This window comes from Leiobunum rupestre, chromosome 4, assembly GCF_980474605.1.
Source record: "Leiobunum rupestre chromosome 4, qqLeiRupe1.1.hap1, whole genome shotgun sequence".
NCBI lineage: Eukaryota > Metazoa > Arthropoda > Arachnida > Opiliones > Sclerosomatidae > Leiobunum > Leiobunum rupestre.
This window is the reverse complement of record NC_143387.1, coordinates 7564337-7590827: the sequence shown is the minus strand read 5'-3', so window position 1 is coordinate 7590827 and position 26491 is coordinate 7564337. Positions and strand designations below refer to the sequence as shown.

Sequence of the window (26491 nt, the reverse complement as noted above, 5' to 3'; positions counted from 1 at the left end):
GTTAGATATTTATGTAATGTTTGGCAGCTATGAAAGAAATATAAGTGAAAATCGATGAATTTTGATAAAATAATTTATTTAGAGTTTACAAGTATGTTGATGAAACCATAATTTTATCAGACCTCTTAAGAAAATATCGCAAAAAAGCTCTAAACATTTGACAATAGCCGCATTGTTAAATAATCTTTATTTGCACATTTGTGATAAAAAAAATTACGTTATCTCTTTGCTCTCGTTTTCTGAGATAGAAAAATCTAAAGTATTTGACTTGTGAGAGAAGTGATAATTTTTGTCATATTTCTTTAAAAGCGTGACTGATAAACGTAACAAAATGGGTCTGGTATATTTAATAATTCTTCTTTTAATCACCACAGTTAACTTTGCCAAAAATTTACCACCTGCTGAAGAATTGGTATCCGTAACAACGACTTACGGCGAAGTAATTGGTCGCCGCATCAAAGCGCCAACTCCCCCTGGAAACTCCAAGGAAGGACAACATGTGCAGGAGTTTTTGGGTATACCTTACGGAAAACCTCCTGTTGGACAATTGCGTTTTAGAGCGCCACAGCCGCCAGATCCATGGGTTGCGCAACGAATGGCCCTAGAACGTCCAAAAGGATGTAGTCAATGGATTCCGGATTTCTTTAACGTTTCAATATCCTTAAATGACGATTACGCCGAAGATTGCCTTTATTTGGACGTTTTCGTTCCCGAACCAGTCCCTGAGAAAGCTGCGGTCATGGTCTGGATTTACGGTGGCGCTTACGCTATGGGATTTACAGCAGGATATGATTTCAAAACATTTACAACCTCTCAAAACGTAATCATAGTTGAAATGAATTACCGAGTTAGTGCCATGGGATTCCTTTATTTGGGTATTGATGACTGTCCGGGAAACATGGGACTCAGAGACCAAGAACTTGCATTAAAATGGGTCCGAGACAATATTGAACGTTTTGGTGGAGATCCGCAACGAGTAACAATTTTCGGACAGAGCGCCGGTGGATCGTCCGCTGGCTTCCATCTGTTCAACCCCCAAGTTCAACATCTATTTCAAGGAGCTATTCTTCAAAGTGGAAATGCTCGAAGTCCTTGGGCGACCGACACAAAAACGCAAGCCTTAGAAAAGAGTCTTAAATTAGCTGACAAAGTTGGTTGTGGAAACTTCACTAATAGACTTTCGAAAACCTTGGAATGCTTAAGGAAAGTTGACAGTAAGGCGTTGGTTCGAGAAGCATCTCGATTGGGAGATCCAATTACCAGATACAATTTACCTGTGAAGGACGATAAAATCGTTTTCGTAGATTCATCGAAGGCAGCAAGAAACGCCAAGAATAAAAAGGTGATAATTGGCTCCACGTCAACAGATGGCGCTTTCGCTATACAAGCAGTTCTTCAAAGAGACAAAATTCCACCTGAAGGTGCCTTTCGCAGGTTGGCCAACGTTATATTTACAGTCGATAACGACGACCTTTACAAATCGGTAAAATACTACTATAAGGACCATTGTAAGAAACTGATTACTTTCGTTGACGAAAGAATTAGTGAGCGATTCTCGACTGACTACATGTACACTTGTAACTCGTACCATACCGCTGATGATATGGTTAATGCAGGCGTCAGAACGTATTTTTATCAGTGGCAACACAAACCCCTCATGTGGAACACACCTGACTGGATTGGCGCTGACCATTCATCTGAAATGTACTTTATCCAAGGCGACTGGCAAAACCTGAAAGGAATGGACGAGGTAAATCTGTCCTACAGAGCAATGCGCTATTGGGGAAACTTTGCTAAATTCGGGTAAGTCTTTTTCTTTACAACTTATTTAACTAAAATATATTATAATAAATAAATAAATAAATCAGGCTTCATTTGGAACATTCTTTAAGCTTTCGCTTTTTTACAAAAGAGTCCAAGTTAGGTTACATTAAATTTATCAATTAAGTTAATTGAAACGCATGTTTTAAGCAATTCAGTAACTTATTTCAAGCACTGGCAAGCAGCAATTCCATTATCTTTCACACTTTTAAATCAATTTTGTTTATAAATATTACACACTGTAACGCTCATTTTTAATGGTGTTATTTGAAGATTAGTGTTATTTAAAAATTATTGCATTTAAAATATTTCCTATTTAGATTTTACCTTTTCTCGCATTCACTTCCTTAATTAAGTCCTACCATATGCGTTCCCATATGTAGGAGGAAATCATGTTTTCCCCGAGCCTTTTAGTTTTTAAGTCCCTTTTATATTTTTCAATTTCTTACGGGTGTCCAAGTCGTAAAAAGGTATCATTAGTATTTTCTCGTAAAATGCATTATTGTTGTCCGTGTAAAATATCGTATCCTCTCTACATGTGGCTCTCCCCTAACCAGCGTTCGGTGCTAGGAAAGCGCGCACATCTTGACTCATCCATTGTGCGCTATAACCCCTCTCTCTCTCTCTCTATTGTTGAATACTCGGCGTCGTATCGTAAATGACTTAAAGATGCGCGCTCTCTATTGTACGGCGTTCGGACGTCAATAGTAAACTATTGAAAGAAGCGTTATTTCAAACGGCCACCTTTAAAAATAAAAACTACAACCACGTGTACCCTTCTCGAAAGCCACGTGGCGACATGTGGTACCGTCGTGCGACCTTCTTCCTGGGAAAGACACCAGATGATTTCATCTTTCTCCTTTTATACACGAACCTTCTACAGCCAATAATCTTAAAGCCAAGTCGCCTACTCCAAGCTACCCTTAACCTTTTAACCTCTCCAATAAGATGCCACCAAATGTCAGTTTCCGTAATTAAACCACGCCTACTGAAATGGTGCTGAACAAAACCAGGGAGTTAGAGAGATTTTATGTCAGACAGAGACAGAGAGATGGAGTGAGTCCTCAGAGGCCTGAGTAAGTCCTCAGGGTCCTGAGTGACGGAAGAGCCAGAGATCGGACAGAGCCAGAGGCCGGACCGAGCCAGAGACCGGACAGAGCCAGAGACCGGACAGAGCCAGAGATCGGACAGAGCCAGAGGTCGGACAGAGCCAGAGTTCGGATCGAGCCAGAGGTCGGACAGAGCCCGAGATCGGACAGAGCCAGAGTTCGGACAGAGCCAGAGTTCGGATCGAGCCAGAGAGTGGGCCGAGTTAAAGAGCGGACAGAGCCAAAGGGTTAAGGAGACCCAAACGAGCGACGTTGAACGGCACCAGACCGTTTCATCAATCGGTGAGCGAAAGCCACAGGCTTCAAACTATTGTTATAAAGAGAGAGAGCCCGCGTATCCCCCCCCCCGCGTATTTCGTGTTTTTGCATGCTTATTGTTATTATTATTAAGTGTTTAAGTATTTTATTGTTATTTGTATTGTTATTATTATTTTGGTTTATAATATATAAAACCGTTTGGACACCCATACTCTCGTTGTATATTTACCTATATCATACCCCTAGACATTCTTGAACCCGGTTACTTAACGTTAAGGTTGTTTTTCACGAGATTCCTTCTACTTTGCTAACGCTAGGGAAACCAATAGACACGTTTAATCGTCCTCTAGAAATTAGCGTTACATTCTGGGGGTCCGTCCGGGATCGTTATAAAAGGGTTTCCCAATTCTAGAAGGTTTCCGTGAGGAGTTTCCATTGTTTGATTTTTTTTTGGTTTTGAAAATTTTAGTTTTGTTTTTTTTTCTCTTGGTTTTGAAAATTTGGGTTTATGAGCCGTCTGGATAGTGATCCTGTTTTTGAGGCCTTTTTCTGTGTAGACTGTATCCCTAGTTTGGGTAAATTCCATAGTTGTAGTTCCTGTATTAGAACATTTCAAACCCTAGAACGTTGGGTAAATTCCATAGTTGTAGTTCCTGTATTAGAACATTTCAAACCCTAGAACGCCAAGAGAGGTATAACAAATTTTCCCACTTAAGAGAGAATAGTTCTCTCGCTCCTACTCTCCCAATGGCAGGTAACCCCAAACCAAATACTGCCGAGGGTCACTTGTTAACTGCTTTGGTAAACAAATTACAGGCGCTCAAAGCTAACCTGCCAAATAAATAGCAGTAGACCCAGACAAAGTAAAATCTATTAAAGAGTACCCCCCCACCCAGAAATGTAAATCAAGTTCGGAGATTTTTGGGACTGGCTACGTATTATCGCAAATTCATCCCTAGTTTCGCGAAAATGGCGGAGCCAGTCACGCGGCTATTGCATAAGGATAGGATTCATAGGTGGGCGTGAGAAGTTGATCAGGAGCTGGGCTTCAATCTGCAGAAAACTGCTTTATCGACGACCCCTATCCTAATGACCCCGAGGTATGATCTTCCATTTTCGGTTAGGACGGACGCGTCCGACGTCGGAATAGGAGGTGTTTTAAGTCAAAATATCAACGGAAAAGAAGGGGTAATTCAATACTTAAGTCGCGCCCTTAGCACGGGTGAGCGGAAATATTCTACCACCGAAAGGGAATGCCTAGCGATAGTTAACACCTCACGAGGACGTTCGGTCTTGGGGAGGGAGGAGTGTAACGCTCATTTTTAATGGTGTTATTTGAAGATTAGTGTTATTTAAAAATTATTGCATTTAAAATATTTCCTATTTAGATTTTACCTTTTCTCACATTCACTTCCTTAATTAAGTCCTACCATATGCGTTCCCATATGTAGGAGGAAATCATGTTTTCCCCGAGCCTTTTAGTTTTTAAGTCCCTTTTATATTTTTCAATTTCTTACGGGTGTCCAAGTCGTAAAAAGGTATCATTAGTATTTTCTCGTAAAATGCATTATTGTTGTCCGTGTAAAATATCGTATCCTCTCTACATGTGGCTCTCCCCTAACCAGCGTTCGGTGCTAGGAAAGCGCGCACATCTTGACTCATCCATTGTGCGCTATAACCCCTCTCTCTCTCTCTATTGTTGAATACTCGGCGTCGTATCGTAAATGACTTAAAGATGCGCGCTCTCTATTGTACGGCGTTCGGACGTCAATAGTAAACTATTGAAAGAAGCGTTATTTCAAACGGCCACCTTTAAAAATAAAAACTACAACCACGTGTACCCTTCTCGAAAGCCACGTGGCGACATGTGGTACCGTCGTGCGACCTTCTTCCTGGGAAAGACACCAGATGATTTCATCTTTCTCCTTTTATACACGAACCTTCTACAGCCAATAATCTTAAAGCCAAGTCGCCTACTCCAAGCTACCCTTAACCTTTTAACCTCTCCAATAAGATGCCACCAAATGTCAGTTTCCGTAATTAAACCACGCCTACTGAAATGGTGCTGAACAAAACCAGGGAGTTAGAGAGATTTTATGTCAGACAGAGACAGAGAGATGGAGTGAGTCCTCAGAGGCCTGAGTAAGTCCTCAGGGTCCTGAGTGACGGAAGAGCCAGAGATCGGACAGAGCCAGAGGTCGGACAGAGCCAGAGTTCGGATCGAGCCAGAGATCGGACAGAGCCAGAGTTCGGACAGAGCCAGAATTCGGATCGAGCCAGAGTTCGGATCGAGCCAGAGAGTGGGCCGAGTTAAAGAGCGGACAGAGCCAAAGGGTTAAGGAGACCCAAACGAGCGACGTTGAACGGCACCAGACCGTTTCATCAATCAGTGAGCGAAAGCCACAGGCTTCAAACTATTGTTATAAAGAGAGAGGTTTCAGTGTTAAGATGATACTGAATTGGTCTTATAAGCCAGAGTCTAGTTTTAATTTTATTAATGGTGTATTGAACATGTTTATTCCATGTTAAATCCTCATCTAGCCAGAAACCAATATATTTTAAATTATTAGATCTCTCATTTGTTCCAGCACAAATTTTCTGTACATGCATTGCTTCCTTTTTCATATTTCTATTAGGGGAAAATAGCATGAACTTTGTATTATCTTTATTTAGACAAAGTCCATTTGATGTTAATTTCGCAGTTAAATTATTAATATCCTATTCTGCATTATTTACTAATTCAGTCAACTTTGGATGAGCAGTACAAATCGCAATAGCGTCAGTATATTCATCACCAGTAGAATTTTGTAATGAAGTGCGTATATCAGAGCTCTGTATAAATATTATATAGTATTGGGCCTAATACACTGCCCTGTGGTACCCCATAGTTGACCTTCCTCATAGTTGACTTTGTGCTATTAAATACCACTGTTTCTTGTCTATATTTCAAGTTAGACGTCATCCATTTGAGCACATTATCTTTTAATCCAAGTTCATTCAGTGAATGTAGTAACAGAATGCCTTTGAAAGGTCTATAAGCGTAATTATGACATAGTTACCCTTTCAAAGATTTGACAGTACGGATTCATACTAAGACCATTTACACCTGGACTGCAAGGAAGGTAGGCGTTGTTGTTAGGTTAGTATCGCCGCTACCCCAACGCCACCATCGTTATTTACAGGCAACTCTTGTCCACAAGGGAATTCGGGCTGAAAAAACGCGGTCACTTCGCGCTCCTTTCGATCATACCGTCGCCCTCCTCTCCCGACATTTTACTCGGTCGCCCCGCGAGTCGTTAACAATTTTCCTGAAGTGGAAACCACATGGCAAAGTTTATTGATATTCCACCTAAAACGTTTTGGGAACTTGTTGAAGGTATGATTAATTATGAATTTTCTAATATTTTAAGGAAATGTTTTTAATCATTTTTATCATGGTGTTAGATACTCGTCCACCCGCTAGAAATGAAGAGGAGCCCCGAGTACGAGAAAAACAGCGGAAGAGAGCGCGAACCGTTCGCCTCCTAAAGAAGGGAGATCAAAAAAGGGGGGTTGCTGCATGTTTGTGGATTGCTTTCGCGTAATTTCTCCACTTGGTGGTGTTTTATAGCGGACACTCTGAAATCGGAGTTATAACGTTGGCATTGTAGTCCAGGTGTAAATGGTCTTAGATTCATATAAATTAAATATACATGTTACAGTTGAATGTGTAGATCTGAAACCAGATGGTTTTTCATATAAAGCTTCTGTAACTTCTAAGTGGTTTCCTATATCCGAATTGACCACCGTTTCGTATGTTATAGATAAATTTTTCAGTTCGGTGAGTGGTCTATAACTATCTACCTTGTTTATTTACTGGTATTATTCTCCCGATTTTCCATTTGTCAGGAAAAATACATAGTCGGTAGCACTGCTTTATAATTTTTGATACATGAGCTGATATGACTGCAGCAAGATTATTTATTATTATAGCCGGTATTTCATTTAATTATTATTATTATTTAATTATTTTCAGAATATTGAAGATTTGTTCTTCCGTAGCTTGATGTAACTCAGTTAATTTGGTAGTAGTAACATCTTGCAGTTTATCATGTACTGTAGTTACTTTATTTGGAGTGATTACAAATTTCGAGAGTATTCTTTCTGCTGTACCGTGGAGGTTTTCATGAATTTTACCACCTTAATTAATTTTATTTATATCTTCCTTCTTTTTTAGGTTAAAATAAGGTTTTAGGGTCCTCCATATCTGAGTCGTACTTTTATAGCCATGATACAGGAAAATAAAATTGTTTAGCCAACGCTCACTGCAATGTGGCTTGAAGGGCTTGCCACCACATTCTTACGAAATATAACCCGATCAATGGTAATTGGCTTCACAAGTCATTAGTTGAACTAAGCCTGTGTAGCTCCTTGGGTATCAACTTAGCTGAAAAAGGAGAGATAATGTTGTTCAAAAATGTCTTATGTATTCTGTGGGCCTGTTCTTGTCTTGACGATAGCCATGTCGTTATGGCGAAATCGATAAATATCACCATAACGACATCAACCGGTGAAAACCTTATTATTGTCCCCAAAATTCACTTCGACATCGCCAGTGAATTATAACGACAGGGTTAGGGGTCGGAATCGCGTTTTGTTGTCGTTATGACGTCATTTTCAGCTGGGAATCGCGGTATTTTCAAAATGGCAGCTTTGCAGCTCGGGTGTTTTGCGTCTGGTGGAGATGGAGGAAAGGAAGAATTTAAGGAGAGAACGAGTTATTAGGGACCGTTCTAAAGCTTTTGAGCTTTCTGAACATCAGTTTAGGGGATTGTTTAGGCTAGATAAGTTTCTAATCATGGAGATTTGCGAAGAGCTGAGGAACTCATTGGAGTTTAATGCCTCTGGCCAAAGAGGAACGGATCTCCCTTTAGACTCAAAGTTAAGCTGAGTATTAAATAATATTAATAATAAAATAAGTTAACCATTTTGTACCTTATAGGTGTTAGTGGCGATACGGTTTTTAGCAGTAGGCTGCTATCAAAAGGCTATTGGGCAGGATTTGTTTTTAGATGTTAGTCAGCCATCGGTCAGTCGTTGCTTACATCAAGTAACAACAGCTTTAAACAAAGTGTTAATGCCCAAGTGGATTACGTTTCCACAGACCACTATTGATAGGGAAGCTATTAAGTTGAGGTAATTATTAAATTTTTAAATGGTAACGGTTGGCCTAACAATGAATAATTAAAACTAGGTTCATGGAGAAGACCAACTTCCCCGGTATTTTGGGTGTGGTGGATTGTACCCACATTGCCATCGTAGCTCCAACGTCTAAAGACCCCAACTTCAAGGAATATTTGTACGTAAATCGCAAAGGATACCATTCTTTGAACGTGCAGTTGGTAAGCTTATATATATACACAACTATATAAATCTATAAGGGTAAAAAATGTTATTCTTTAGATATGCGATTACGATTTGATAATATCAAATGTCAATTCACAGTTTTGTGGAGGTACTCATGATGCCCCTATTTCTAAGGCTTCTTTGGTGTCAAAGTACCTTGAAAGGAATTGCATGAACAACAACCTTCGAAATTCTTGGCTGCTTGGTAAGTTAGCTTCCTGAGTTTGGGTGTTTTTTTAATACAACAGAAAGTTTAAATGGATGCATGAAATACAATAAAAAACCACTAATTTATTTCTTTAAATATTTTAATAATGAAAATGTATTATATCTACAAACTAAAATATAAAAATTTAATACTTACCTTGTTTTAAACTTAAGCATATGAATCAAAATAGTTCTTAAAATCAAATATGGTTGGAGACAGAGGCTATCCCCAACTACCGTGGGTAATGACACCCATTTCAAGACCACCAAGTGGTTCAGCTGAAGAAAAATACACAAGCCGACAAAAGAAGGCTCGTAATGTAATAGAGAGGTGCAATGGGGTCTTGAAACAGACCTTTAGATGCCTGCTTAAAGACCGGACTCTGCATTATGAACCAAGTTTTCCTGGGTGTATTGTGAACTCTTGCTGTGTTCTTCACAACAAAAGGCCATTAAAAGGGTGCGCAGATGGAGATGAGGAGTTGGCCAACTGGCCATTGAATGAAGAGGACAGGGTACCTGAGCCTCCAGCTGAGTCACCAACAGGAGAAAATTGGAGTAGACGTGGCCAAGCTGCCCGAGATGACCTCATTAGACGTCGCTTCCGTTGAGTGTGTAGAGGAGAAAAGGCCCTTTTAAGTGCCACAGGGCATAGGTATCTGAATAATAAGATTAAATGGTTTCTTCTTAAGTAAAATATGGTAAGGGTGTATGACAGTGCCTTACGGCAATTGATATTTTTGCCCTTCCATTCTTTGATTTAGAAGTTTTACCATTCATTTAGTTATTCCTATATTTCTGCCTTGTGACGCTAGAAATTCGGTTTTTTTCGGGTTTCAATATGAAACGTGTTGCAACGCGACCATGTTCGGAGTACTGGCCTCCCCATTTGGCTCGCGTTGGTTCTCTAATGTGAAGTAAGAGTTCTAATTTAACCTCAAAATCAAACATTCAATTATATTTACTTTTTAGACCTATCTGCGGTTGTTATATAATTGAACCCATCTTGTGTTTTGGGTAAGTAAAAAGCAAGTTTAAAATGTGTATGGAGAACAAACAGTTTTTGTTTGTTCTCCATCCCCATTTAAAACTCTTACTTCTTACCTAATTTGATCACATTAGTGTTTATTCCACAGTAATTTTTAACACCATCCTATGTGTATATTTCCATCTTCTTAATATAACTAAGGAATTAACATGCTTTATTCACTTACTATCGAGAGTTAATTTCATTTTGATTATATTTATTTCTTAGATAACCGTGTACCTGTTAGCGTCAAGTCACGAACCTTTAAATTATTAAGGTCATTTTGATATCTAGTCCGAAATTTCAATAAATCTAGTACTGAGACTTAAGTTACCAACGCTAGCCAAACGGGGAGGCCGGTACTCTGAACATGTTCGCGTTGCAACACGATTCATATTGAAACCCGAAACAAACCGAACTTCTAGCGTCACAAGGCAGAAATATTCGCATCGAAAAGAAATAAAAGGTGGCGCGTCGATCGCTCCAAGATGGCGCGATCTAAAGGAAACAAATCAGACGACATAATAGTGTAGATTCAAGATTTCATACGTTTAAGTTTATTTCGTTCGTAACCATCTAATATTAAATCAAATTAAGGTCGTTTTAAGAGACCTTTTATCTTAAAAATTGTTACTTTGTATGGTTGTAAAAACAACGGTACAATAGAAGGAATGTGGTTTCATCGTTTTCATTCTAAGCTAGCACTTTCGCCTCGCAGCAAGAGGAGCCGGGTTCGATCCCAGCTTGTGGCACTGGGTGCAAACTCGGAACAACTCCTTCTGCGTTGAGTTTGCAAGTTCTCTCCCCACTGGTTTCAGTGGTTTTCCCCCGATTTCTTCGGTTTCCCCTTCCATAAAAACTTGTTGAGGTTAACGGTAATAGTTAGTGTAGGGAGCTGTTGGCTCGATCTCGTGGCATGCAGGGCTTGCCACCACCCTCCTACGCATTGTAACCCGGCCACCTGAATTAAGGGCTTCAAAAGTCGCATGATGACTTAGGCCTAAGGTGGTGCCTTGGGTATTAGCCTAGCTGATTATTATTATTATTATTATTATTATTAAAATTAGCTAAGGCTTGGGAAGTTTCATAGAAAATGGGAAAGACATATAGTAAAACCAAAGAGTATGGAGGAAATAGAGATAAAACTGACGCGAGAGCTCCGCAACGAAAACTTCACCACCGAGGGGGGATGGGGATCAGGCTATTTCGGTGTGGTAACTTTCGGTGCGGGATGTTTTGGTGCGGTCATTTCGGTGCGTAAAAATATAAATATCGAGATAGCGTAGGCTATTAAAATCAAATAAAAAAAATTAAAAATTAAGTGTGTTTACAGGGAAGTTAATCGAGGTGGCCTCCAAGTTCTATACGAGAATGATCCCGAATTTGCGGTGGAATGTCGAATGATTCCCCAGAGGACGTAACTAGCTGAACTCTTACCTCATAACTTACAAACATTATTAGATCGTCGTTTATCATGGCATATTTGTGCCACCCACCCAAATATATGGAAGTTTTTAAGTAAACTTAAAAAAAGAAGAAGCGCTTGCCTGTACCGATTTGGCCAAAATAAATCGTGGGGAACGCGTCACAATTAGAAAGGAATACAAGACGTCAAAAGATAGACTTCAAAATCTTGCCACCTGTCACGACGTACACGAAGCAATGTCCTATTAATAGGGGTTGCTCATAATTTGGATTTTTAAATGTATACAATAAATTTTTATTTTTTATTTATTATTATTATTATTCATTTATATATATTTGCACCGAAACGACCTATGCACCGAAACAGCTGCAGCGAAAGTGCCCACACCGAAATAGCCTAGACCCCCGAGGGGGATGACAATGGGGAAAAGATCTAAACCAAGCTTCAAAATAAGTACCGCAACGCCATTTCGGGAAGAAACGAAATTCTTCTAATAGAATTGGTATATATAGTCCATGGCCTGAGGTTTGGAAATCGGTTGATTATAATTGTTTAAACTATTTTCAAATTGTATGTAATGCGCTGACTTTAATGCCTAATTTACCATTATAATTTTTAAATATAATTTTCGTTTGGTTAACTTCGAAGCTGTTTTGTCAAAGTTGTAAAAAGTATTATCAATTTCTAATAGTAATTTACTATTAAGAGATTTTAGGCCTTGGACTCTACACTGAGAGAAAAAACCCTAGTTTTAACAGGATAATTTTACATGCACCGTCTGTATATCACTTGCACAGAATAATCCTGTGGTAATTACTGTTATCCTTTAATTTAACAGAAGATATTAACATGAAACGTGTGTGTACAACTTGTACAGAATAATTCTGTACAAATTACACGTATCCTTTATTTTATACAGGAACTTAAGTACATAAATGGCCTGTATTCTATAATAATGGGTTGGTCATGTAAAATGTACAGAAGGAAATTGTAAAAATTTTCAGGAATATTTGCAGCTGTTTTTATTACACTCATCGAGAGTGTGAAATGAACAGTTCATTATGTAAAATTTACGTGAATAACAGATATGTACTTAAACGGCTAGCTTCAGTAAGATAAACATTGAGGTTCTTTAAAAAAAAATTAGCAAATCTGACACTGTAGATATACTGGAATCCATTATAATTCATCGGAGAGCCAGAGTTTTTAAAAACTGGTTATTTCAGCACACAAATGTTTTGAACAGTTTTATTTATTGTTTCATTGCTGTGGGGGCGCGCCCCGTACGACCACCCTTCATCTACTTACAAGGTTGTTAGTGAATAGCATCTGAACCCCGTCAATGTAATTATGCATAATGCATGTTAATGTCTTCGATAATCCTTCACCCTGCAGACCAAGACGTAATATGGAAATGTCTTCGATTCCGACATTACCAACATTTTTGGGTGCACTGTCCGATTGACTAAACTTTAACTTTCAGTAGCTCTATTTTGAAATCTATTATTGATCGAGTCATGATATGTTTTGTGATTATAGCCATCCATTATCGGCCTCAAATGGTTTTAATTAAATATTAATTAAAACGTTATACAAATTGTACCAAATAAATAACAAAAATTTATAAATATTAAAACCGTGAGATATTTTATTCAACCTAAGCGAGTGTTTCTTTCGGAAAAGAGCGAGCGTTTTATATTTAGTCGTTTGTCGAATTGATTTACAGCAATAAACAATTCGGTAAAATACTACTTACGTGATTATTTACTTTGGTTTATAGAGAGGCAAAACGCTTGGCCGATTTCTCTTGAACCAGAGAGGCTCACAATTAGATTAGTAACTATTTTTGGCAAACCTGAAAACCCAGTTGCTGCGTAAAACATGAAATTTTTTGTTCAAATGTCTTCTGATTTTATTGTTATTTTTTAAACCAAATCATTTTTACTAGTGAAACAGCTGTGTATCAGTAATTACGTAAGCATGTAAATTATAATCATGCTATATTTTGAAATATAGTCTCTTTACGTAGGCTACCTTACCTATGTACTAGAAATCAACCTTACGCGTGAATCTTTAAAAAATACTAACTTAAAAGGACTGAAAATAAGCTTAATTTTAAAAAACCAAAGAACAAGTTGTGCATTATTGGGTCTCTCTGAGGGATTTGTCCCGTTTAGTCCTGGATTTTATCGAATTGTATGTTCGGATAACCTTATAATTACATTTTATTGAAAAATGGGAGATAGGCGCTGCAGATTAGCTGTTTTTTTCCTAGCTACCACGTCAAAAATTCTGTTTCATATTCGTAAATTTGACTAAACGTGTTAGTGTATTTTCTACAATATTGTTTGTTGAATTAATTATTTGCTACTTATCGAATTTACTGAGATGTAAAAAGTATTTTCTACCGGCGGATGTGTAAAACCAACTTTAATATGCCACTAAAATTACGAAAAAGGTTACTTACAGCTATTTCATCATGTTAAATTAACATAAAATTACTTGTAATATTATAATACGGAATAAGCTGTTATTCTTACAGAAACCTCTTGGCATCCCCTGCTTCCAACACTTTAATGTAATTTGAACAGGGCTTTATTCTCTCAGTGTAATGAAATTTTTTTATGCCATATTGCCTTTATAAATCGTGCAAGAACTACTTTAAATCAAAAAACAATCGTGATTCCGGTATTTATTTTATACCTGTGCCTAAGCCAACCAGAAATATTTAGCCAAATGCATCACCTGGCTTCAAGCTATCGGTAGAAATGATATAACGCCTCAAAGTGTAACTCGCAACCACTTTGTTTGTTCGAACCATTTTGTAGAGAGTACAGCCCCTACCAAAGAATTTCCTAATCATGTTCCTGACAAGCAAGCAGAAAAGGTACTACCTAATCTGAAGCCTAATCACGTAGACCATTCATATGCCTATATAGCTCAAGGTTTGTAAAGCAATTGAAAAATATATGTTAAGAACTTTCACTATATTTTTTTGTTTATAGTTCGAGGAAGTTTTAATGATACAACGCAGCTTACCAATTTTGAAGAAGGCTGGAACGTTGAACATGCTGAAACTACGAGCAATGTAATTTGATAGGTTTCATAGTTACTATTTACAAAAATATATATAAAGACATAAAGTAAAGCACTGAAGCCCTTCGTCTTTATATATATTTATAAATATATTTTAAATGGTATATTAAATTTATGGATCATTTACAGACGCTTGCAGTTAAGCATGGTAGTGGAGTTGGAGATATAAATCAAGAGAAATGTCTAGATAATATGGGCGACAATTTTTCTCCTGATGCAAATAACAGTGTTATTACAGAAGATAAACAATCTCTTTCTGAAATTGAAAATTTAGCCAAAAGATATTTATTATATCAAACGGATAATTTAACATTCCATTCCTGGAATGAAATAATTGACAATTTCAACTCTGCAATAAGTGGGCTGACATTTGTGAAATCAAATAATGATAGGATTAGAATCAGAATTAAGCTATCTAACTTGCTAGAATTAAATTTGAGTGTTAACAACCAATAACTAAGTAATGAACATGCTGTTTTTCAGTCTGGAAATTTAAGTTTTGGGAAACATGTAACGAAAATAAGTGAATTATTAAATATTATGAAAGAGTTAGAAAAATGGTCCATTTGTGAAGGAGTAACGGGTGATTTGTTAAACCACTTTAAAACAAAACGACATAATGCATATTTTTATTGTGAATTAAGCCAGGCTTTAATGTCCAAGAAATGTGAACTTATGTTTAATGGGCAATAGTCAAAACTGTGTCAAGAGTGCAGACGGGTGAAGAAATCAATGAAAAAGCGGCTTAAAAATGAAAAGCTGAAGTGTCAGACAAATAAAGGGCCAATGAAGAAACGCATAGCTGCTTTAAGGTTGAAGAACTTAGCATTAAAACAAAGGGTTAGAACTCTAGAAGAAAAAGTCAGAAAACGTATAAACAAAGATGGAGTATTACTCAGTGAAGAAGAGGGAACAGATTTAGAGGAACTCCTAACCAAAAATCCATTTGATTGCCATAATACTTTTCAAAAGGTTTTCCTCCGTGAACAAATAAGAATACTACAGACAAATATTGCAAGACCAAGAAAATGGCACCCCGCCATCATACAATGGTTCTTGTATATGTGAGCTAAATCACCTACTTCATATGAAGCATTAAAACAAACTTTAGTTCTCCCTTCACAAATGACACTTCACAACTACTCAAAACTCTTATTTGGGAAAAGTGGTTTTCATGAAGAGACGTTAATTGAAATGAGAGACAAAATTAATATCGAAGATTTAGAGGAACACCAACAGTACTTTTCATTAATTTTAGATGAAATACATACAAAAGAAGACCTTGTTTTTAATAGTGGAACAGGACAACTTATAGGTTTTACAAATTTGAATGATTTTGGAAATACTATTCATGATGCAGAAAGGAAATTTAACGGTTCTTTTACCGACAAGCCAGCCTTAGCTAACAGTGTTTTACAATTAATGGTTAGAGGAATTACAACAAATTTTAAATTTCCTTTCGCATATTTTCCAGTAGCTAATTTATCTGCAGATGATCTTCACTCGATAGTGAGTGAAGCTATTGAACATCTCACTTGTGCCGGTTTCAAAATTCTTACCGTGGTCTGTAATACGGGGGGCATCAATCAAAAGATGTTTAAACTGTTTACAGAAAGTGAGAGAGTGAAATACTGAGACAAAATCGGCTACAAAAGTGTTAATTTTTTTAACAATTCGGAGCCTATTTTTTGTTTCTGATGTTTGCCACACAATAAAAACAAGTTGAAATATTTTATCTAACAGTGGTAAACTGAAAATTTTAAAAAACAAAAAGAAGTGGTACCTTAGACTACTTAAAAAAATAACAAGTTAATGCTGTGGAAGTAGGTATACGACACTTTCAATATTGACAGACGTTCACTGATCAGAAAAGCACCTCGTGTAAATATTGAACATGAGAGTAAAACTAGCAACGCAGATATTATCTTCCATCTTTGCTAATGCTATGGAACAACTTCTCGGAGATCAAGCCTCAGAAAATATTAAATTTTTAAGGTTATTTGATACATTTTTTGATATCTTCAATGTATCAAATCTGGATGAGGGACAACATTCCAGGAAACCAGCTCCTAATCCATTTAGGAGCTTGGATGATTGGAGGTTCAAGGTACGTTTTTCATTTTGAGTGGCCCAAAACAGTTACAGTAACAGAAATCAAAACTATTTTAGTGGTTAATTGAAACATTTCTGAATTACTTATCTGATTGGGAAAAAGAAGTTTCGGAGATTAAGTACACGAAATACCAGATGGATTGGATGGAGACAAATCAAGAATGCTATTGAGTAAAGAAACTCTTTTTGGATTACGAATGACAGGTATTAGGTTTCTGTTGCAATTAGTAGTAAACAAATTAAAAGATTCACAGTAAAGTCGCTCACTGAAGCTATTCAGTTTCTCATTCGAAAGGGCGCACAATTCATACTAACCTCCCATTTCAATCAAGACCCTTTGGGAAGCAACGCTCAGTAAAAGGACATGGTTCAAACCCAACGATTGCACAATATGGCCAAAGCGAAAAACGATTGAAATTATTTGGTTCCCTAGCTCTACGCCCAAGAAATGGGAACTGTCAACTGAAAAGAAAGAGATTTTTGCGAAAAAAGGAAGCCAGAAAACGTTTAAGATTATAAATGTATTTGAAATTCATGTCAATAAATTTTGTTTTTCATCACAGGCTACTTTTTGAACTTACAATTGACTCCTCAAAGAATTGGTGTTTAAAACTATTTTGTTTGCTATTTGCACTTCGTTTTTGGATTTTGAAACTGTGGCCTTCAAATAAGTGTTCAGTAAAGTTTGGTACGCCAATTTCTGAGCTATATTTGCAATTTCTAAATTATTCCCCAAAGCTCGTACCAAACTTTATTCAACTCTTTTGAATTCCCCAGGGTCTCAAAGATCAGAGATTTCCTATTTTCATTATCACGTAAAATTCTATAGCTATTTATTTCGAGACGGGAGTCAATAATTTTGCCGACAGTTTTAAAAAATCCAAATGCTTTTTTCATTAATGTATAGCAGACCACCCCGATCTTGTTTTGCAGTCCATGAATACTGTAATGTAGGAACTATAGGCTTTTGAGATAGGGTATTTTTTGGAACTCATCACAATTATACATTGAAATTATTTTGTTCACTATATTGCCACAAACTTGATGGAACTGACTAACCTCAGATTCTCTGATTTTAGCATCTGAATTATGAGCAGGCTCTTGATTTCCATCAGAGTGAATTTAAAAAGGAACTAAATATGTAAATATCACATTTTTATATCCTCAGAGCTTAGTTCCTTAAATTTTTTAATGTGGCCAAATGAATGAGACACTTCATCAAAAAAATCAATATCGTTTATTAGTAGTTCTTTTTTAAGAACAAAATTTTGAACATCGAAATACCCAAAGGCATCACTAAATATTCCCTAATATTCTTCTGCTTGTGGCGTTAAATTATTTATTTTCTTAAAACGAATTTCTGCGAAACAATCATTCCAGTGGTCTGATTTCTCCACTGAATTTTTTTTAACTTTGATGCTTCATCCAAAAAATGTTTGCTTTTAGTCTCGAAGATTTCTTTGTTAAAAATACCAGGAAGAAATCCTAAAAAAACAAGAGAAATGGGTTGAAATTATAATTTTCATTATTTATTTACAAATATTTATTACTGAAAAGATGAAATGTACAAATTGTCGAGCGCTCGAATGACACGCGAAACCAGTCGTCGTTGATACATATGTATAAAGTTGACAATTTGTACATTTCATTTCTTTTTATACGTAAGTAGCCTACAATTTTTTACAAATTTCGTTATGGAACTTTTGGTAGATTTAACTTTGGAATATGTATGATCTAAATCCATTTTCAACTTAAAAAGGTACTCTAAGAAAAGACGACCACGCGCAATTGTTGCAATCTAAATTTGTGCCTTTTTTATTACGAAAATCCCGAAATGGCGCTGCGGTACTTATTTTGAAGCTCGGTTTATAGATGTTTTTCCCCATTGTCAACCCCTCGGTGGTGAACGTTTCGTTGCGGACCTCTCCCGGTTGTTTTTTCTCTATTTCCTCCATACTCTTTGGTAAAACGATAGTTGTTTGATTTTCGCATTTTAGAAAGGAAAATTACAAAGCTATCCCTGAAGACTATAAAGGTGAGACAATGTTACGCTGGAGTATTTAATAAAAATGTATTAGGTTTTTAATCTGGAAATTATCAACAGATCAGTTCAAGCAGTCTCCACATTGTTTAAGACCTTTGGAAATTCCTTCCAAGAACCTGCCTATTCGTATGCGTGACAGAAAATCAACCAAAGCATCATAAAACATAACTAGTAGATAAAATGAATGGTTAAATAGACGAACCTCTCTGAATAATGCCAGGGGGGAAATGAGTATTTATGATGAGGAGAAGGTTTAGAGGCACATTTGCTTAAGGATCATCTCGTAGAACCTCAACCTGGTAGAAAAAATCAAGCTGAATGCATTGAAAATTCTAATGTCATTCGTACTTTGGAAAAACGAATTACATTAAATACGCATGAAGAACATAAGTGTAAAGTAACTGCTAGCTGCGGCATATTGAAACCACAAACTGTTGCGTATTTGACTGGAATCCAGCCAATGGAGCTTTTAAATGAAATAGTTAAAATAGTTAGAGAAGAACTTCCAACTGAAGATTTGTCTACCGAGAGTGTTAAAATTAATTAGTCCACTTTTCATTAAGAAAGGCTTAAGGGCAAAAAACTAAGACGAGGGCACAATTTTCCCGAGAAAACGCTTTGCTTACATAAAAAGTTGCTTGTGCTAGAGTTCATGTTGAGCGTATAATTCAAAGATTGAAAACGTTCAACATTTTTCATAAAAGCATACCCTGGGATTTATTACCATGTGCTGTTACGAGTGCTGTAGTAAATTTGTCAACATCTATTTTGGCAGATAATAAATCTTAATTAATTTAATGTAGTTTAAAAAAAAATAAAATAAACATATTACAATTTAAGCAAAAGCTTATGAACAAACTCGTTGTCAATGTTCAATTCAATTATGAAACAGTCATTGCTTTTCTTTGAATAAATGACTAAATTCCCTACGGAGAGGCCTAAAATTCCAAGGTTTAGTTCCAAAGTTATGGGATGTTGGATCTTCAGAAAATGAAGTATTAAAGCCTCTATTTTGTAACCTTTCAGTTTGTCAAATACCATAGCCAACTAAATATTAATTGGCTATGCAAATACTCAGTGAAATTACATGATCACTTTTAAGTTTTTCCTCTCCTTATTGAATACAATTCACTTGGTTTCGCTATTATTTTCAATAATGGTAATCTGATTTCAACTATATTTTTATTAAACAAAAACACTCATCCAAAACATGTGGGCAATGGGTCAAGGCTTACTTCATAAATTCCTCTTTAAAAAATATTCACCTTCAGTATTGAGTCGTACCACTTTCTTCCATCTTGGACGAAGAAACACGGGGACGTCTCGCGCGTAGCATCTACAGAGCTTTTAGCGGCGGAACTTAGTTACGGCTGCCGTGAAAAAGGGGGAGAAGTGATACAGATAGCAATTAGGCGCCATCAGTGGGAGAGAGATAAAATACGCTCTTTTTTTAAGCGCGTGACCAAACAACATCTTCTAGTTTAAGCTAAAGGATCAAAGTTTTGGAAGTTATTCAGCTGCAGTGACTAAGCTTTTTTTTAAATTAAAGTTCGTTAATATATCTACTATTCCATTATGAGAACTAAAAAATGCGTTGTCAAAAAATGTAAAAGTGATTCGCGGCATTATTAAAAAAGTTACGTGAAAGAAATGAATTTGATGCCTTGGCCAAAGCCTAAGAGATCTCTGAAATAATGTTGAACTTGGATAAAATGGCTGAACCAAGCTGACTTTAATATTGGACGCGTATCCAAAAACACACGCAGGCTTGCATATCTGATAATAATTACATATTTTAAGCCATAAAGCAAATAAAAACTTACCAGAACTTTCATTATTGGAGCCATGCGTTTTTCTTGTGTTAATTAAACCTTCACAAACCTAGAGCAGACAGGCTCGGATTGGTCTAATCATGTGACCGTAAATAGCCAATAATTACTGACTCACTTTGGTCGCTAGTGACACCGCGCGAGATAATTAGGAAATAGGCAACCCGCAACAAAGCTTCGCCGCGAAATATTCGCCGTGAGACGTCCCTGTGTTTCTTCGTCCAAGCTTCCATGCTGATGATTTTTACTAGAAAAAGTATTTATTAATATAATCATAAGTTAATGATACCTCTAAGTACACAAATGGCTATGCTGCCTATGGCGGAAATGCTTGTCCAAATCGACCTATGTATCTCCGTACTGCGTATCAAAGTAGCCTTAACATACACTTGGAACTGCCGAAGCTTACGTTTCTTTAATCCTGTTTGGTGCAAGGCTAGCTTGAACTTCCCCAAAAGAGGTAAATTTCGATATTCCCTTAGAAAATTCGTTCCCCCCGCAGAGGCAGAAAAACGTTTTTTTTGCTATTGGTTTATTTCTCTCATGTGACTGAAATTATAACGAATGAACTCTCTCCCTCTCCCTCTCCCCCTCCACCCCGCTAAGGCACCCCCACTAAGGTACGACTAGTAAAAGTAGCCCCTCCCAATATAGTTTCATTCTCTACCGCACAGCGGCGCTGGGTCAGAGATATTTTTCAAATCTTTCATTTTTGCGGGAATCTGAGGGACAAGATTTGACATCACATTTTCTGGACAAAGATTCCTCCTTGAAAGGGCTTATTTGTGTACTTAGAGGTATCATTAACTTATGATATAATTAATTGATTGAACAATGATATTAATGAAGAAAACTCCACGTTTATATTTAACTGTCCTTATCTGACCATTTTGTTTCCTTGAGATCGTAGTTGGGTTTCATCGCCGTTAGGTGGCGCTAGTGAAACTTTTCGTTGCGAATAGGAATAACAAAATGAATGGTAAAAGTTTCGTAAGGCACTGTCATATACCCTTACCATACTTTACTTTAGAAGAAACCATTTCATCTTACTATTCAGATACCTCTGCCCTGTGGCCCTTAAAAGGACCTTTCTCTCCACTACTCCTGAACCAGCAAGTAGAATCTGACCACTCCTCCTCCTCCTCTTCTTCTTGATCATCATTGGACGGTCTATATAATCTTTTGAAGGTGGTAGCTATTGTTCTCAAGGCCATTGCCTGCATCATAGCAGCTTTAGCTTTATCAGCCTCAGCTTTGGCAATTTTCTTTTGAGAATTAGCGATGTGGTACCAAATTTAACTTTGGTTCTCCATAATTTCCATCTGCTTCTCTCAAACATCTCTTGAGCCCTAGCATAAGGTCCAGTCGCACGAACCATTTGCTGCTGCTGTTGATTACGCCCTTTAAACAACATAAGTATTACAATTTATTTAAGTATGATTAAATAAGAGTATTTTTACTTACTTTGTGCAGCTGCTGTAAAATTTGCATTCCTTACTGAAGTAGCTGGGGATTCCCTATCTCCCTGAGAATGATTTGGTTGGAGAGACTGATTCAGTCGGGGAGATCGACGGGGTTGCAACAGAGAAGTATTGGCAGAAGGGACTGAATACGCAGGGGCCAAAATAGAAGAAACTGTGGGACTGTAGCTAAGTGAATCTTAAGTTGCATCCATTACTGCAACTATGTCACCAAAACCCGCTTCTGGGACTTCTCTGTGGCCAAATGTCCCACCTAAACCCAAAACATTAACTAAGCGCGGCTCAATCGGCGAAAGCTGTCCAGGATTTGCAACACCTTCCTCAATTGCCTTCTGGATTTTGAGAGCCTTGGCTCTTGTTACAGTCTGTCAAACTCTGAAAATATTATATATGTATTGAAAATGACTATTTTTAAAATTAAAACTTACTTTCTTCTACTGTTTGGCTGCTCCCCCACCACAAGAGTTGTGCTTTTCCACAAGGCTTACCCACAAAGCATCGTAAGAGTCATTTGTAAATGACGCGTAAAATTTTCTGGTTACAAACCGTTCGTTTGTTTCCATAAATTCTACGATGATTAACTTTTGATCAACTGTTACTTTAGCTGTACGACTCATTGTTATTTTGAAAAAAAACTTACAATGAAGTTGAACGTAAAAAAAAACAAATGAAGCTGTCAAATTCAAAACAACAGCAGACGAACTCGACGCAAAAATGTAATGACGCAATCTCTAAAATTCGGCTTCTCATTGGCTAACTAAACAGGAAGGACGTTCGAAAACTCGCTTGGCATAACGAAATCTCGGATAACGACAGGTGGACAAGAATAGGGTTTTTGGCCAATTTCGTTTTCCGTCATGTCGTTATTTCGAAGCGATAAGGCGGAGGCGATAAATCTGAACCGAGACAAGAATAGGCCCCCTGGTTTAGTCAAAATAATAAAGCTAAGTAACTTAAAGGATTTCTGTTTTGCTTCACCTAGGTTCTTCCTACTTTGCGCTCAAAATTTTAGAAGGCTTCATTAACCTACTTTTAGTTTTAAGTTATAGATCTTATGGTGATGCTATATTGCAACGACAATTGATCATGTATTTTAAATAATGAAATAGATAACTTTGTTTAAATTACATAATGCGGATGATACAATGTAGCATGACCGAGCAAGAGATTGCCTATTGTTTAAAATCCCATAAATCATTGGCCCAACCGGGTTTAATATTTTACGTCCGTTCCAGCAATAATCAGGATATTCTAAAATTTTCATTTAAGGAACCCTAACGGAATTGAAAAAAGGACACCAACATCTAATATCACTTCCGTAGAACGAATCTTTACGGATAAGTGGCCAGAATACACGATTGAAAATAAAGAACGCCTGAACATCGGCCTTCATGCTTCGGTTCCTGGTTTTGGACAACTGCGTGAAGATCAGTGCAGATATTTCAAAAATGACTTCCCACACATCATAAGAAATTATGTTCACAAATAATGACCAAATCTAATTCATACTAAAAACTTAATTATCAACGGAAACATGTATTTTCAGAGACTCGACGCAGATTTCAGTGATATATATTTTTGGCCAAATCGCGGATTATAACACAGCATCACTACCCTATATTTACCACAACTGCTTATGTCAAATATAAAATTTTACTTAATATTGTTATACATTCGTCTGTGATATATATATTCACTATGAAATAGTTTTAAATAATCTATGTATGATATAATTCGCTACACTTTGTTTTCCAAAACGTACGGGAGATTCTGATGGAACATGTATCGATCGAATTGCAGTAAAACTGGCAAGCTATTCTGTAAAAATAAAAAAAATTATGATCCGTCTAAAATGACAATGCGCGTGTGCAGAATAGGCTGCTATAGAAATATAACATTATATAGTATTGGTCAAATTAAAAATCGTGGCGGTTGTAATGCTGACGTAAGTGATTTTAAGGAAATATTTTGACTTACGGTCGATGGTGCCAATTTAAGTTTTGGGCACCAAAAATAAACAGGTATTTTACGTCCGCTTAAAGGAAACGTTCAGATTGTAATAATTTGTTGTTTATAACATTCCTTATAGGCTTATAAACTACTGAAAATTAATGATATCTAAAATTAATTTATTCAAATTAAAGTTATACATTTTTTAATTATTGCTAATGATAAGAGCCATGTTTCTTATATTTCAAACTTCTAATTCTCAGACTCCTGATTCGTTCTAAAACTAACCAATAGAGCGCGGTATACCGATCACGTGCATACATTTCGCGTTCCCCAGTTGTTGCGAACTAAAACATTTTTAGTCAAAATGCCGATGTGTATTATTGATAGTTGCAAAAATAAAAGTCGTTTTATAAAAAAATAAGCTATTTTTCTATTCCTAATTTCGTGAAAGACCCAGATCTAACTCAAATATGGACACTTCAAGCTAAGGAAGTGGTAAAAGATAAAAGTGATGTTGCCATAGCTGCATATAAAATAGACCCTTCGCAAAGGCCTAATTCTACCAACAATCTTTACTGTGTTTGTGAAAAACATTTTAACCTAGACTGTTTTCAGAGTGATGTTAGCCTTACGTAAAAAGTCTGTTTAAATATCTAATTAGGGGTTCAATTTTAGTAAAATATCTGAATCAAAAGATAATATTGCAAGATCCATTTCACCCTCACAGAATATAAGTGATGTTTTATATATTTTTGAAACTATTCAAATTAATAGCGATACCTCTAGGACAGAGGCAAATACCAGCGAGTTTGGCGACATTTTATACTGAAACCGGTCAGGTCATTATAAATAATTCATCTTTTAATAAAAATAAATATGGAAATATAACGCAGTTTTATTTATCATCAAATATTGGACTTAACCACTTCACCGTAAGACTTATGATTTTCTGAAGTTGGTTGCTTGCATAACACAGCCGCCATGCTTTCTGCCTACTCCCAGTCAAAAACCGAATAAACCGAACATTAATAATTTTATACTATATACCACTTCTGGTATTATTTCTATATGATAATTTTTTTAGCAGCTCAATTTATAGATTGCTAAATAAGGATTTGTTTTGGTTAAATTTAGAATTTACTAAATATAATTTTAAAATCAACAGTATTTATTTTAAAAACGAAATTTTTGTTTAATATTGTGCAGAATGAATACCATTGATATGAAAATTAAATTTAATTTCTCTATGCACAAATAGCCGTAAATAATTTAGTTATAATTTACTACATATGGGCTTGACTAAATTATAACTGATAGACATCAGTCAATAGGATTCACTATTTAGTTTGAGTATTATTCTAGTTTAATATTTACTGTATTCACAAAAATACATTATTGATTTGAAAATAATAAAACTAAAATTTAACCGAGTTGGATGATATATTTCTATTTTTAAAATTTAAGAGGCTGCCTTTTGAGTGGTTTTTATCACAGCAATAACTTATGAATTAGAATGAACACTTATATTAAAAAATATTTAGCTTTCGTTGAGAGTTCTACTTTTTAATCCCACGCAGCTGGAACGGGCTTGTAGCCCATGTAGTTAATTGCACTCTCTTCGGCATATTTCTTCCGAATTAATAGTAAGGCGCATAAAGGATTGACTCGTTTGTTTTTACTTCCTAAGTTGTGGTTTATCATTTGGCTGAATGTACGATATACAGCATACCTATACGTTCTAAAAAATTGTTAAGTTAAAAATTCTTATTAACCATAAAAACCCAGGGGCTGCCTGGCCATTAGGCCAAATTGGCCCCAGTAAGTAATAACTAATATCTGTAAATATTGTGCTATTTTCAAACACAAGTTGTAGAATTAACCAAGTGTTTTTGAAAACTTTTTATTACTTACTGGTTTGATAAAATTCTTGGAGGTGGTGGCCTTCTTCTACCGTGCAAATAACTTCGATAGCTAGTTTCAAGTGAAAGGGGGTCTAAAACCAAATTCCGGAAGCCATGGAATAGAGAAATACATGCTGGAGGGTCCTCTGGTACTTCATCTTGTAGAAACATTTGTATTATGTTTATATTTTTACAACAGATGACACCTTCTCTTAGGTCTTGTGAAGTTAGGTAGAGCTTGATATTTCCCATAATAATTTCATTGGAGCCAAGGCCTAATCAAACCGGCACACAGTTTTCACATACACAGTTCCTTTTTACCTCATTTATGTTCAAAATATTTTCAACGTCTAAATTATTTTGTACATTATTCACCTGCTTACGTTCGTGTTCTAACCTTTCTAATTCAGAATCTGTATAACAAGGGTCCAAATCATACGAATTTAATGCCCTGGCCATGACTAGAAACCAAAACGAAGCCGAAAACTCAAAACGAATAAAATTATTACTATTTCTATCATGTGATGATTGCCTAACTTTCCATTGATTATAGAAAAAAAAAACAAATGGGAGATCCTACTTAAAAGTAGATTTCATACCGCTAGAAGCCAGAGCCAATCAGAAAGCTGAGCCTAGAATAGTCTCATGGATGCATCCATAAAATTTTTAAAACAGCTGATAATTTTAATTACGTAATTAATTATATATTTTTAATTACTGATTTCCTTATTAAATAGCTTCTTGAGTGTTATAAAGAACAGTTAAAATACTATCTGAACCTTTCCTTTAAACATAGTTAGCTTATGATTTAACTAAAATACCGGTTATAGCGTAAAAAACAT

The 26491-nt window shown here is 36.3% G+C and overlaps 1 protein-coding gene across 1 annotated transcript; it reads left to right on the top strand.

Moving 5' to 3' along the window:
• Positions 1 to 331: 331 nt before the first annotated feature.
• Positions 332 to 24830, top strand: LOC149945977 (acetylcholinesterase-like). The gene is made up of 2 exons (XM_090170690.1): positions 332 to 1803; positions 23065 to 24830. The coding sequence occupies exons 1-2, from the start codon at positions 332 to 334 to the stop codon at positions 23282 to 23284; spliced, it is 1692 nt and encodes a 563-aa protein (XP_090026816.1). The 3' UTR covers positions 23285 to 24830.
• Positions 24831 to 26491: the final 1661 nt, after the last annotated feature.

Excerpts from the sequence above, each read along its gene's own strand:
- LOC149945977 (XM_090170690.1), top strand. The coding sequence starts at position 332 with ATGGGTCTGGTATATTTAATAATTCTTCTTTTAATCACCACAGTTAAC. Across the intron at positions 1,804-23,064 it reads GGAAACTTTGCTAAATTCGG|GAACCCTAACGGAATTGAAA; the intron begins GTAAGTCTTTTT and ends TTTTCATTTAAG.